General features: G+C 35.7%; 1 protein-coding gene across 2 annotated transcripts in view; it reads left to right on the forward strand.

Moving 5' to 3' along the window:
* Positions 1-12,483, forward strand: part of QSER1 (glutamine and serine rich 1) — a 48,029-nt gene extending 35,546 nt beyond the window's left edge. For both annotated transcript variants that reach the window (XM_075502070.1, XM_075502071.1), the window contains 5 exons: positions 766-903; positions 2,282-2,379; positions 6,020-6,172; positions 7,658-7,753; positions 8,346-12,483. In XM_075502070.1, the coding sequence (XP_075358185.1) occupies positions 766-903; positions 2,282-2,379; positions 6,020-6,172; positions 7,658-7,753; positions 8,346-8,486 (626 nt within the window). In that variant the 3' untranslated portion in view covers positions 8,487-12,483. The remainder of the gene's footprint in view (positions 1-765; positions 904-2,281; positions 2,380-6,019; positions 6,173-7,657; positions 7,754-8,345) is intronic.
* The last annotated feature ends 1,805 nt before the right edge of the window (positions 12,484-14,288 follow it).

Raw genomic sequence — 14,288 nt, forward strand, 5'->3', positions numbered from 1 at the left:
TCAAGTAACCTGGTGATGATAGTCACCCATAGAAATGTGAATATCTGAGAAAGTTTAACAGCCTTGCTAGCTAAATTACTGCAAAATACTGGTATTATACATGGAGCCTATAAAAAGCTCCATAATGCTTACTAATACTGATAACTACTCCATGTGCATGTTTAAAATTGCAGCCTACGAAAAAATAAAAGCTTCCTCAGAATCAGCACAAATACGCCTACATTGCTTCGCTGATAAAAATTGTTTTACGTGTTTTTTGTGAGTTGGACAATTAAGTGGGATTGACTTCGATGGTATGTGGGCTCCTAAGGGACATTAGTGCTTTTGAATGAATGTTTTTCTGTTGGACGACTTCGAGTTTTCTGGTTCTAGGAGGTACTTGCATTGACATGAAACCTGCACTTAGGGCACTTTGCTTGACTGAAGTTACTCGTTATTCCTTTTCTCTACACTTTCACCTACAATAATAGAAAAATGTTTAGATTCCCTAAAATATGATAATTTAAATGCTGATAGTTACAAGTAATTGTATGTTTTTCTACAAAAAATTGTACCATTTGTACCAGATTTGGTGTTTGTACTGGTTTTGGTGGTTTTGGCTTGTAAGTAGTTTGAGCATTATTTCTGATTGTATAGAGTTTTAATCTCTTGGGATACCAGTAGAGGTCACTTGTGTTTTAAGAGAGAAAGCCTTTAGTTTCGAAAACCACAAATATTTGCAGGATATTGAAGGAAAAAAATCGCTATATTCTGATTAATTTTCAGAGCTTGTACCTCCAGCTCCCCTTGTTACTCGCTTTTTGAATACAAGAGCTATGAAAGAGACTTTTAAGAGCTACATGGAGTTGCTTGTTAGCATTGCCTTGGATCCAGACACAATGCAAGCCTTGGAAAAGAGCAATGGTATAGTATGTTTAACATTTTTATGTTTTTATTAGATTTTAAGGTTATTAATCAGTAAGGCAAATGTGTTTGTTTTTTTTTTAAGAAAAACAAAAAAAACCCACCAAACTTTTAGCTACATACCCACATCTGAAGAACACTTTATGCAAATTACTTATATGTCTGCATATATATAATATGTATATTTGCACTATCTCTTTGAATAATCAAAGTAATTTAGAAATACTGTTTTGTCTGCTTTGTTGCATTAGACTTGTGCTGTGAATGTGAGAACTGAGCTCTTTGTTCCTGCTGTTACTATGTTTTAAAATCTTAGCAAATATTTATTTCAAATTACAGTTTCAAGTGTGTGTTTACTTTCTTATGAAGAAATACCCTTATAACTATAAGTAGTTCTGATTCTTGCTACTATTAAAAATTCTGCTTTTCAAAGTCTGAAACCTTAAAATTCTGATCAAAGACAATTGTATTCCACTTCTTTGAGGAGAAAATGTCTGGACTTATTTACCATAGTGGACTTCAGGATACAAAAGTCAAAACTGTTCTATTTTTTAAAATTTAGCAAAACACTCAATGTATAAAGATAAAGGTCCCAAAAGAGCAATCATTTCACATACTATTTAGTTGCAGGCTGTTGTTCTGTACTATATTCTGTTCGCCTGTATTTAAAAAAAAAAAAAAAAAAATATTTTCTAGACTGTCCTTTCCTGGTTTGATCTGGTTGTGCATCAGTGGATGCTTACTTCAAGATTTCTACCCATGCATTATGTCAGTAATCCCACTAAAAGCAAAGAAATTGAGTTTATAAATAAAAGACTCCATACTGAGCTGTAAATTTTCATTCATGGCCACATGCCTATGTTCAAATGTATATTGTGCAATTTACAGTGGTTTATCAGATAACTTCTCATCAGTAAGCACTTTCCCCAATTTCTTTTGTTATAAATGCCAGCGGGGTCATCTCTTGTAATATGGAATAGCAAATGTCAAAACCGCATACTTGTCTTCATAAAACTGCCAGTTGTGTTGCACAGAAGAGGATTATCTAGGAAATGGCTTGAAATTGTCTCTAAGATTAATGCTCTATATTGCTCTATCTTAATTTTTTCCTTTCAGCAGAGAAGAGTCAGAGAAGGAGCAGGATTGCAATCAGTAATTAAACTGCATAATATCTAGACCAGTTTAGCAGGCTGATCCAAAAAAAGGGATTTTTGGGGAAGAAAAAAAAAGAGAAGAGACATTTGAAATTAGTTTAAGTGCAAATTGCATTATTTTTTACTTCCACATTTTATGTTAATGGGTAGAAGTATAGATTGAATAGGAATTCCATTACTGTGCGTCTCTTAATAATCAACTGCTGCATTTTTTTGTCTTTTAGATGAGCTACTTTTGCCTCACATGAGAAAAATTGATGGCATGCTGAATGACAATAGGAAAAGGTTGCTTTCCAAATTACGCTTGGATCATACTTTCAAGGTATTCTCTTTTAAATTCTAGGATTTTAAAAGAAATGTTATAAGTAAGTCATTGAATGCGTACCGTGCAGGCACAACTTAAAACCCAGAAGGCAAATTTGTAACAGAAGTGAATGTGGATTTGAAAGAGATGCTATAAATTCAATGCTTGTATGTGGCATTTGGAGGAGAATGTGATGGAGGAGTTTATACTGCAAAGGTAAAGTTCTAGTTTTACTCCCCATGCTTTCTGGTTTGTTTTCAGGCATTTTTTTCTTTTAAGCTTCTCAAGTTTGCCAAAAGAAAATGTTTGCTGTCCTTCTAGACTTTTGGTTAAGTGATTGTATCGCCTAAAAATCTTAAACTTTTACATGAAGTAGCTATGCTGCGGAGCAGATGTCTGAACTTCTTTGAAGCAGAGAACATGATCAGAGTAGTTTAAAATGAGGACAGAGGGACTTGAGAACAACTCATTTGTGCACTCTCTCATGTATCTTGAAAAGCGTGGATAACAAGCCCCTATTACAGCAACTTTGACTTGGTAATAAAAAACAGGTCTGGAGATGGACAGGGAAGAGAGCAGCCATACCATCTCAGCAGAGAGACAGTAAACAGGAGGATAATCACTGCGGTTCCTGCTGTTCCCATCCACTCTCCAAGCAACAGTGCAGATTTCAAAAGTGCAGTAAAGTGAATTAAGGTTATTTTCACTAATGTCTGAGAACGAGTTGTCAATGTCTATTATCAGATTGATTATTTCTTCCTGAAACCGTTTTGAGACCAACAACAATAGACCAGACCTATCTGTAAACACCATCAGACCAAACTTGCTCTTTTGCCTGTCTTTCCCCTGTTCCCTTATGTCCACAGTACAGAGATACTTCTTGGAGAATTAGTTGTGTCTCTGTACTGCTGGGTGCTTATTTTTGAGAGGTAGGAGGGGAGGGAGATAATGGCAGACGTGACAGTTCTGCTTTTTCATAATGAAATCTTTAAAAGATCTTTTTCCCTACAGCCCATTCCTGGTAAGTCTTGTGGGACACTAAGTGACCTTGTTTCAGGGATGAGAACATCATCAACCAGTGAAGCAGCTTTAATTCACACAATTCTTGAACTTTTTTATTGTTAGTTATGCTGTTTTCCCAAAAGCTGTACAATTTGTACCTGCTTTAACAGAATTTCTTGTGGCTTCCTCCTTACAGTAGGAAGGCATGGGGAGGGCTGTGTACTTTCAAACCATACACAGAGCCTCAGAGAGGTAGCATGTATTAACCCTCCATTTTTGTTTTTCTTTCGTGGTAAGAGTTTTCTGATAAGTTATTTCTATAGCTGCTTCTTTTAGACCTGTCTATGCAGAGGAGATAGGCCACATTAAGGTACGATACAAATTTGTAGAATTTTCAGAATATTCTCAGAAAATTCACAGTATACACAAAGTGAGATGTAGCTTATTTTGGTTTTTTCCCAGTTTAAGGGAAAAAAACTAATATAATCTTTTGTAATACTAACATGTAATTACAGCTGCTTATTCAGTTGAAGTACATCATTAATATAATAGCTTTGCTGTGTGTTCACTTAGAAGCAGATTATGCATCATATCTAAAGTTAGCTTAAGCCTGTATTTCACAGTATGATCTGCAAGATGTTTATGTAGTTACGGATGTAAGGAAGGGATCTGCTTATGATGTAAACTGAGAGATAAAAAGCCTTTTATGTTTGCCTTCTGGTATGAAGGTACCAACTTGTGCCATTTTTGGGTCAATATTTTGGATAAAAATGAAATGCCTGTTTGTCATCGTAAATGTGTGGTTAGGAACATGTGTTTGATACTCTTTAAGATTCAGGCTAATCTGATGATTAATACAGGAAGGTCTGCTTTGGTTCCAGCTTTGATCAAATGACTAGTTCAGATGTTAGAGCTGAATGAGGCACTGAAACAAGCAATAAGTAAAAAAAATAATTATCGTTTGAGTATCATTCAGTTTGAATATTTTTACAATTCTGCATTGATAAGCATGGATGAGTTTAACACGTTTTTTTCCACTGGATACAGTTAGCACTCTGTTGGATAGCACTGGATATTTGAACACTGTATTACGAACGAAATCAGACACTGAAGTTAGCAGTCAGTGTTTGGTAGTTTTGCCTGTAACATTCTTTATAGTTCTAACAGTTTATCATGTCCTTTGGGTTATATTTTTTTATAAACAAAATTAGAAAATATTACTGTTGCTTTAGTTGAAGCTCAGTAAATGAAGCATCTTAGCTGAATTGTGTAAATTTAATTTGGAAATAATTATCACCATTTTATGTCTTGTGCTCTCAAAGGTGCAGAAATCGCTAGTATTTTCTTCTTCATTCCAATTCAAATTTGTCTGTTTTAGGTCAGTTGTCTGGCCATGTAAACTGTTCTGGTTAATAGGAATTCTCCAGAGGAAGGCAGAAGTGGCCAAAGCCTCTTGACACTCAGTCAACCTTCAGGAAGGCTATTACAGTGGATAGAAAAACTAAATAATTTAAACCTGTTAAAGTTGCTGTTCCAGTTTGAAAGCATTGCAATGAATATTGTATATGGACAGGTTAGCTAGTCGAGGTTACTGCTACCACTATGCAACTATCTCTGTGCAGTAGATTTTATAGCTTTTTACTGAGAGGAGTTTTTTAATAAAGCAAAAAATGGCTGATGTATATAAAGTGCTAAGAAATTATAGGCAGGGGAGGTTGTTGAATTCTAGTACTGTTTGTTAAAAGAAAATACAAAAATTTAGTCAAATTCATATTTTAACCCAATAGTCCAAATTAGACCATTAAGCTGCAGCATTGATACGTTTTTCTGACCCCCCCCCCCGATATTGGAATATAATACAAAGATATATATGTTCATTTAACTCAAAATACTTTTTTCAGGACCAGATTATATAGCATAACACAACTATTTCAAAGCAGCTGCTAACATAATGCTGTATTTTTACAACAAAGTTGTATTCAGATTTACTCATGCAAATAACGTAGACCTGAAAAATGCTTGCAGTTCACTCCCAGGAGTTAATATGTCTTAAAAACTTGCGCTTTTTTGAACCAGTCATGTACTTCACTGTGCATAAGCTTTTCTACCTTACAGATAGGGTAAGATGCAATTATTTGTATGTTGCAAAAGCTAGGACAAAACCTATGAAGATATTTAGGCATCCAATCCCTGCTACAATTGGTAGACTTCCCATGCCTGACTAGGCATTAAGTCCTTAGGCATCTCCAAGGAACTTGGCCTTGGAGCCAAGTTGGCCTAGTTGAATCTCTTGGCCTAGAGATTCTTGGGTAGAAATAGAATGCAAAGCATTTTAAAAGGTAAAAACTGCCTAGTGGAGCCTTTTTTTGCTCTTTCTAATGAAACAATCACAGATGATAATCTGAGATACGATAAAAAGATCTTCTCATCTTGAAAAATTATAGTAGTCAAGAACAGGTGGTCGTGCTTTTCAAACTGTATATGGTTGCTTGATCTCATAAAGACCTTTTATCAGGTCTTTGTGGAAGAATAAATTGTTTCATAATAGGCTGCACTTGAACTTTTCAAAGAAAAATGGACAATTTATCAGCAGTCTGGGTGGCTGGCCATTCTTGAATTTTCCATAATCCTTTTTCTTTATATGCTCTCTTTAAAGAATGCTTTGGAAAACTTTCCTGAACTGACAGTGATCACTCGGGATTCTAAGACAAAAAGTGGAGGAACGTCTGTGTCCAAGATCAAAATGAATGGTAAAGCTTACAACAAGAAAACGCTGAGGGCTTCTAAATCAACCACTAAATTAGCACAGGTAAGTGTTCAGAGAGTTTATTGCTGGCACCATCTGACTTCTAATATGATAACCACATTTATATAAAATACTGCTTCCTGTATTAGGTTTTTTTGGTAGAATTTATCAAAATATAAAATCTTTGCATGAGGTGCTTTTTCTGTAACAAGGGAATGTTAAAAAAAAAAAAAAAAAAACAACCAACAAAAACAACCAAAAAACCCAAACACAAAACCATTTAAAGCAGTATATTAAATCATTGTTTTAACTCACCTGTGAAACAGTTATATTCCAGTAAGGAGACAAAATACAATAAATCATTTCATAGTTATTCCCCTATTTAAGTTCTATGTTTAGACCCAAATGCTCTAATCCTGTATATTTATACAGGAAGTCTTCTGTAGCAACTACTCAAGATTGCAGGAAGACGTAGTAGTAGTATGCTGCTTCTCTTATGCAGGCAGCAGTCGGTAGGTGTAGTTGGATGGGAAGGGAGAGGTGAGCACTGCTATTGCTGTGCCTCTCGCCCGTTGTAGCATGCCAAACAGCAGAGCCCTGCTAGAGCCCACTCTGCTTCTGTCACCACCAGAGCAAGGACTGAACTTCAGACCCTGGTTCTGCATAGCAGTCAGCCTCCTGGACTGTTGCTGAAGCAGCAACATTTTGCCTTCAACATTGCAGTTGTGGTAGAATCACTGTGTAGCTCGTAATGATAGTAGTGTCTTAAGCATGCTGCAAAATATCTAAAGTAAATGATACAGTGGCTTCCAGATCAAAAATAAAAAATTAATGTTAATACTGTAAAAAATGAGACTAGATAACGCTTTTAAAAAATTTAGTTCTTTATTGCTCTTTTCCTCATTTCCAATGACAGCATGAAGCTGTGTATCTTAAATTAAAAAAAAAAAAAAAGTTTTAAAAAGTAACGTGGTAAAGCTTGACATATACATGTTGTTTATTTCCATAGTATTCCTAGGGAACACCATAACTAGATTTTTCTAGGTACTGGCTCACATAGGCTTACCTCCCAGCAGTAAATAGTGGCTAGACAAATGACCTGTAAATACAGCTCACGCTCATATTTCTTGCCAAAGTAACATAAGTATTAGATAAGTATAGATCAGCTCTTCTGAAGCACAAACTATATGCTTTTTTGCAATGATACCCATCAATCGGGTAGAAAAATAATTAAGCTTTGGTAATTCTTGCAGTAGTTCTTGAGAAGGGGATGTCTTGCCTGTTTTAGACTTGCAGTGCGTTCAGGAGGATTGAAAGAGTTCTTAAACCTAGTTTTGATAAAATAACTTGGTAGAGAAAGTGGAGATAGGAGATAATTGTGATGTAATGTGAGTTACAGTGTACCAAAATATGTCAAAGCAATTATTTGAATGAAATACTCCATTTCTGAATTGTTGAAAATAAATTCGTTTACGGAAGAAAATGTCTATCGTATCTCTGTCTTGGAAAATAACATGAATTTACCTAAAATAAGTGTTCTTTTTGCAGGAGTTTACAGTAGATCCAGAAAAAATACAGTTGTATTCTTTGTATCACTCACTCCATCATTACAAATATCACATATATCTAACATGTAAAGAAGAGGTAAGTATTGTTCTCTTTGAGATATTTTTACATTCATTGAAGGAATTTATTGAGGGAATTGAGTCCAACTAGAGGGACTGTTCTCCTCTTCTTGGTAAATGAGTATGGATTGTGGCCTCCTATTTTAATTAATTCTTTGTGGCAAAGGAAAAGGGTACACCGAGCACATATGTTGCCCTTAATGGGCACTGCTGCCCGGAACATTCAGATACGAGGGTTACAAGGTTTGTGTGAAGTCAGTTTCCCTCGGGATAGGTAAGCATTCTTCACTGTTATCCAAAATAGATGAAACAAATTTTACCAGTGTGTGTAACTCCTTAGATCTAGAAGCCACTTTTTGTCTTAGAATGCCCACTCCGTTACTTTTTTTTCTGCAAATCCTTGGAGGAAATACTCCAGGTAGCAGAAATACGAGAGTTGAGCTCTGGCTTAGTTGTTAAGAAATGCATTTTTTGGGGCGGTTTTCTTCCAAAGAAGGTTCGTATTTATCTGCAGAATATTATAAAAATGAAAATTCTGAAATGCTGGCAGCCTAACATGTATATGTGTATGCATTCCCCCCCCCCCCCCCCCCTTCTCTTTTTTTAAATAGATTTCTTCTGTTCAGAAGAAGAGTGCGGATCTAGGACAGGAAGAGATTGTGCAGCTGTGCATGAAAAATATAAAATGGGTGGAGGATCTTTTTGAAAAGTTTGGTGAACTTTTGAATCGTGTCCAGCAGAAATGCTCATAACAAAAATGTATCCCAAATCTCACATTTTTCTACAGCACTAACCTGATGGAACAGAAAGCTCAGAGGGAGGCTCTGATTTCTTTTTACAATGCCAGACTGCGTTCTTGTTCGTAGCCATTTTCATTTCACTTCATGGAACTTTGTGCCTTGGCTCTTGCTAAGGAAAAGTGATGCTGCCAAGGAAATCAGTCCTTTGGAGATGGAACTTAACGTAAACCTAACCACATTTTTAACCTGAAGAATTATTTTCTATTTTGTAAACTACTGGATAACTTAGTTTTATTTTCAGAAACGTTTTTGACAAGTGATAAAGCATGCACTACATATACTTTTTTCTTTATTGCTAAAAAGATAACAACACTTAAAATACTACAGATTTTTCCATCCCTAAGCAACAGAAAAGTCAGCGTGGGGTGAACTAGTTTTTACATGTCTGGCCACCAAATTTAGAGTTTTGTACATTTGTGAACAGAGCCGGAGTGACATCAGTTTCTGCATACGTATATTGCCATCATAAAATCCAGAAATGTCATTATGCTTTATGGACTCCTTTTACTATTGTCATGTTCAGGAGACTGAACATGGAGTTGGTGCAATCCTATGACTGCTTTTTGTGTCAAATTATATTGTAATGAAAGACAATGACCTTAACTATTTTCCCTGTTTTGAAGAAAAAAAATATTTTCCTTTATACTGTGTTTTTTTTTTTTCTTTTGGAAAAAAAATTTCAATTGTACATTTTATCTCACTAATAGTTGTATTTTTCACAGAGAAAATATTGTGGTTAAAATTGTTTCATGTATCTTTGTAATACACTTTCCATTGTTTTCAGTAAATCCTATTCATTTATATGTTGATTTCATATTGTAAACTATATATCTCGAGGTAACCCTTTTGTTTATACAGGTTTGCTTCAGTGTTAACCAGAATAATGCATACTAGACTAGTTTTGCTTTAAGTGTAGTTGTGTTAGACACTGCAATTATTTTCTGATACGTGAAAATAAATTTCTTACTAAACTAGCACTTGATTAACTGAGAGTTTAAGTGAAGAGCTACTACACTTTATCTTCGTCGACAAAGATTGATGATTGAATAGACTATATGCAGTGTTAAACACAGCTTACATAATTGTTTGTAGAACTGGCAGTTGCAGAGCTGTTCTCTTTTTGGTGCCTTTCAAGTCTTCAGACATCTTTGTAGCTTTTTTTCCCCTCCAGTTTGTTAACAGTTAGTAGTGCCACTAGTCACACTCAGACAATGAATGTAATGGGCTCTAATCAGGAGAACATTTTCTTTAAATTTGCCAACAGAATGCCTTACTGAGTCATTCAGAATGGATATGTACTCTACTGGCGTCCTAAAAAGAGTCATGTTGGTCTTTTTTCAGATAATGTAGAAAAAAAATTCATTCCTTTATCCTTTCACTGCCACTTAGTGCCTTAATTTCAGCCAAGAAAGCAGGGTTCACTATTCATTGGCCAAATGAAATAATGTTCATTGCCATGTGACCTTTTTTCCCGTTATCTGTTTTGATCTTATTTAGTTGTTAAATATTCATTAGACCTTAGAACTACAAAGAGTTTAATGAATAGATGTGAAAATGAAATGATTTGATCTTGAGTAATCAGATAGAGGTTTGAATATTAAAGTATGTACAGAATTTTAGCTGATTAGTTTTAGAACCTTGTAGGACGTTTACCTTATTTCCAAAGCTTTTCATCTTTTAAAAGCAATAATTCTCCTTTACAATTTGTATGCAGACTACAGTGAACAGAAATGGGCATGTGGCCTTGCCTTTTTTAAAGCCTCTTCATAGTGTTTTTGCTTTAAAAGGGAGGTCACTGTCATGTTAATAGATGCATTGTGCTACTGCTATGTCTACTATAATCAAGGAGAGCGAGATAGGTTTTGGTTTAGGAAGAATGTGCGGATTGTTGGAGCAATCATGAAGCTAATTCATTTTCACAGTGAAAAGAAGGGTAGGCACAGGGTTGAAGAGTTGCTATTGTTTCAGTCGTACTGTGTTGAATCTGGTAGGAGCTAGAGTGTATATGGTGAAACCAAACAACAAAGTTGCCAACATTGGTAGCAATCAGCTAAAATTATTTTAATGTAAATATGCACACTGGAGATATAGTAGAAATGTGCCTGGTATACTCCTTAAATGATAGTGGGTATTCCCAAATTTACTTAGTGTGTTCCCTTATTGGTGGGGGTGGTTGGCAGTGTGTGTAGATTCATGAGGGGTATTTACTTGCCCAGGCAGAGTTCTGTTGTCACATTACAGTGATATGCACAGCACAGTTTGGGAATTCCTAATCCGTAGTTTTAAAAAAGATTAGGGTGCAGACTGAAGGAACAATAAAGTTGGCTCCTTGATGGTATAGTAAAGAACTCATCAGACTTTATGTCTCACATATCCCTTCCTGATATGACTACGAAGCAACTAATTGAGAGAGGTCTCTGTGCTTTCTAAATGATTTTTATACTGCTACTGTGTACTTACTCTAGATTTTTGAATCTAGAAGTAGCTTTAGGAAGCTACTTGTTTTAAGCCAAGTCCTTAGAAGCTGAAAAAAGAAATGAGAGGCTTTTGGAGTAGCTTATCCCTATTTAAAAAGAAGGCAATTTTAGCAACAACCATTAAAAAAAAAAAACCCAAACAAAACAAAAAACTGGCCAGGATGCTCTGCACTGCCATAGAAGGTGACCTGGCTTATTTTTGGCTGTTTTGTTCCCAAGGCCAGTTAAACGAGCACTGTGCCTGTAGAAGACAGGAAAAACCTGTCTTGAATAAAAGTAACTACCCTAGACTATTAAAGATTAATATAATGGAGCTTCCATCTTTGTCTTGGGCTGCAAAAATGGTGGCTGGATTATTAATTTACCAAATTAGAATAAGTAAAAACATGGTACTCTCAAGTGTGTTGAAGGATCATAAATCAAAATAAACCTTTGTTAGTGGGATTGAAGAAATTTTTTATACTGAAGCAAACTTAGAAAAAAGTCAATGTACAAATTACTTTTTTGCACAAATACTTTGCTTTGTTTTGTTGCATTTTAGATAATTAATTCTGCACCCACACCTCAATCTTTTTTTTTCCTTGAAGTAACTGAGGTCTTCATCCCTTAACCATCTTACAGTGGAAATTGAGCACTCATTTGACTGCAAGAGAAGATGCACTAGGAAGGAACAACCCCCTCCTTAGACTATGAATTAGCAAAGCAGAAATTAAGCTAATTGCATGATGAATTATTTGGGTTTTAATCCCACTATTTTTTTCCTTTAGTATGGCATCCCTGTTTACATTACATTTGTTTTTATTGAAATACAGTATTTCTCTTAAAGGCAGGTTTTCTTTGAGATGCTACTTCCAAAGTTTTGCTAGCAAAAAGTCAGAGACAAAATTGGATCGAAATACGTTTCTGAAAATGGCTAAGGACTTTAGGGTCTTTGAAGTTCTATGACATGTATTGTATTCATATATTGTCAAAATGAAATGCTACTTTTTAAAAAGTCACATCTTACAGGCTGTCTTCCAAGTAAATGATTTCCATAGGGAAATATATTTTAAATATTATTTAAATATTTACTACTATTTAAAACAATTTTAAAACAGAAAAGCTAAAACTATGGTCACAAAATGTCAATGTGTCATCAATCATTTATTTCGTTGCCAACACTTGACATTTGGTCTCTCTTACCCTATTACATACCTGTGCATTAGACAGTGCACGTTCTGCCATATCTTATTGTTTAAGCTAATATTAACATGTCATTGTTAACAAATGCATGTTTTTCTGCATATCTCCTCTACATATGGCAAAAATGAAGCTAGGGCTAATTAAGAGACACTTTATGCATTCTTAGTCCAGATTTTCAGGTGGTCCGTAATACAATGTATGGAAATGTGAAAAAGGACAGTTTTGTACCATTCATGATGTTATTAACTAAACCCATTAAAGTGAAAACACTTTTTAAACAAAAACCTTATAACGCTTAGTCATTTATTATTAAAATATTAAGTCTTGAAAAGTTAGATTGTTGGAAAAAAAGTTGGCAATTCAGACTACAGTTTCTGATCTCAATATGAAGAAATACAGTTCTAGGGTTTTGTTTGGTTTTTTTTGTTTTGTTTTCATTGTATTGCATGGATTGAGCATGTCTGGTTTATCTGTTTTTTTACATTTATGGGTTCTAAATGTTCTGAATGAATTTTCACAATGTATCTGCCAGGTCTTAAACTGATGTGATAAGTGAGGAGCCAGACAATTGGGGTAAGAGAGAGACTACTGCTGTGATTCAGGTGGTTTTTAGCTATGCTATTTTGTTTTGTTCTCTTTCTTGCTAAACTAAAATATCATCTCTGTGCACCTGTGGGAAGAAATGGTGCTGTAGAGGGTTTCAGTCTTTCCACACACCACCACCACCCCTAATTACAATGAATTGCTCTAGATACTTTCTTCCAAGTATCTTTCCCCACGCACAGAGGGCTGAGGTCCCGTGACGTGGGTAGTGGCCATAAGATACATAGAAGGTGTTCTCTGAGCCACTTGCTTGCAGAAAAAGGTGAATCTAAGGGGCTGGAATTTTTTTTTTTAATGGTCCTGTGTATAAGAGCTGCTTCCCAAACCAAGATGAGTATAAAATGAGACATTTGCCAATGGAGTTGATTGTTTTTTCCTCCCCAAAAACACTTTGGGAAGTGGGTAGGCACAGAGAATGTCCCATTTCAGTGTGGAGGCTGAAGCTTTTGATACTGTGTTCCAGACATAGGTTGTAATTTATTAAGGGGGTTGTTTTTAAAAAGAAAAAAAGCAAGAGGCTGAATGTATGCAGCTTTTTAAAGGAGAACAGCAGCTCCTACTATCAGCACTGTGGTAAGTATCTTAGACAATCAAAATAATTTGTTCTGCATTAGGTATTTGCCTCTCCTGTAGAAAACCTAACAAAGCTTTGTTTCATTTCCAGAAACTAAAGAACAGAAAACTGTCTTAAAATTCTTTTAATTTGAACTTTTATAACAACACAGCAATAAATAGAGAGAACAAGCTATTTATAAGGGAGAAAAATAAAAGGTGAGTCAGGGAAAACAGCAAACAAAGAGTACAGCCCTGCAAAAGTCCATCTCATTTGTCCTGGGTATGTCTTAGGTTTCTGCTTTTAAAAGTCCTGCTGGGCTATTTCTTTTGTGTGTGTGTGTTCAGTTTGGGTTGGTTTTTGTTGGGTTTTTTTTTTTTTTTTTTAGCTACCTGATGCACAAAGGGTAGAGGGAAGTAGCAATAACAGCAGTGCCCATGAGCAGGACTGAAGGAGCAGTGAAGGCCCTTCCTTTTAGGAAAAACAGACTCAGAATAAGGTGGGAGGGCTCATATGTATGTGACAGTTCATATAGGAGGAATCTGAGGGAGAAAAGGGGTGGGAAGTTGGAAGAAACGTGGGCCAGATGTGGGAGGATATCAGAAAGCAAGAAGAATTTGGAAAGGTGAGGCTAGGGGAGCTTTCAGAGTGGAGGTAGTTGAGGAGCCAGAGGCTGTAGGAGTCAGGAGTGGTCCTAGTTAGCCAGTAGCTTCAGTTAGGCATGCTGCAACGTACACACTGACTGAAAAGCAATGACAAGCCAGCAATGTGATCTGGTGGCAGGTGGGCATTCCTAGCAGAGGGTCCCACCAGAGGTCTGTTAGTATTTTGCCACACACAATTACTTTATAAGATTAATTCAGTCTGGTCCTAACTCTGCCTTTTGTTTTGCTATAAAAAAGGGTTCTCTTCAGTTTGAAAAGTACAGATGCCAGTACA

This window comes from Mycteria americana, chromosome 5 (assembly GCF_035582795.1).
Source record: "Mycteria americana isolate JAX WOST 10 ecotype Jacksonville Zoo and Gardens chromosome 5, USCA_MyAme_1.0, whole genome shotgun sequence".
Classification (NCBI taxonomy): Eukaryota; Metazoa; Chordata; class Aves; order Ciconiiformes; family Ciconiidae; genus Mycteria; species Mycteria americana.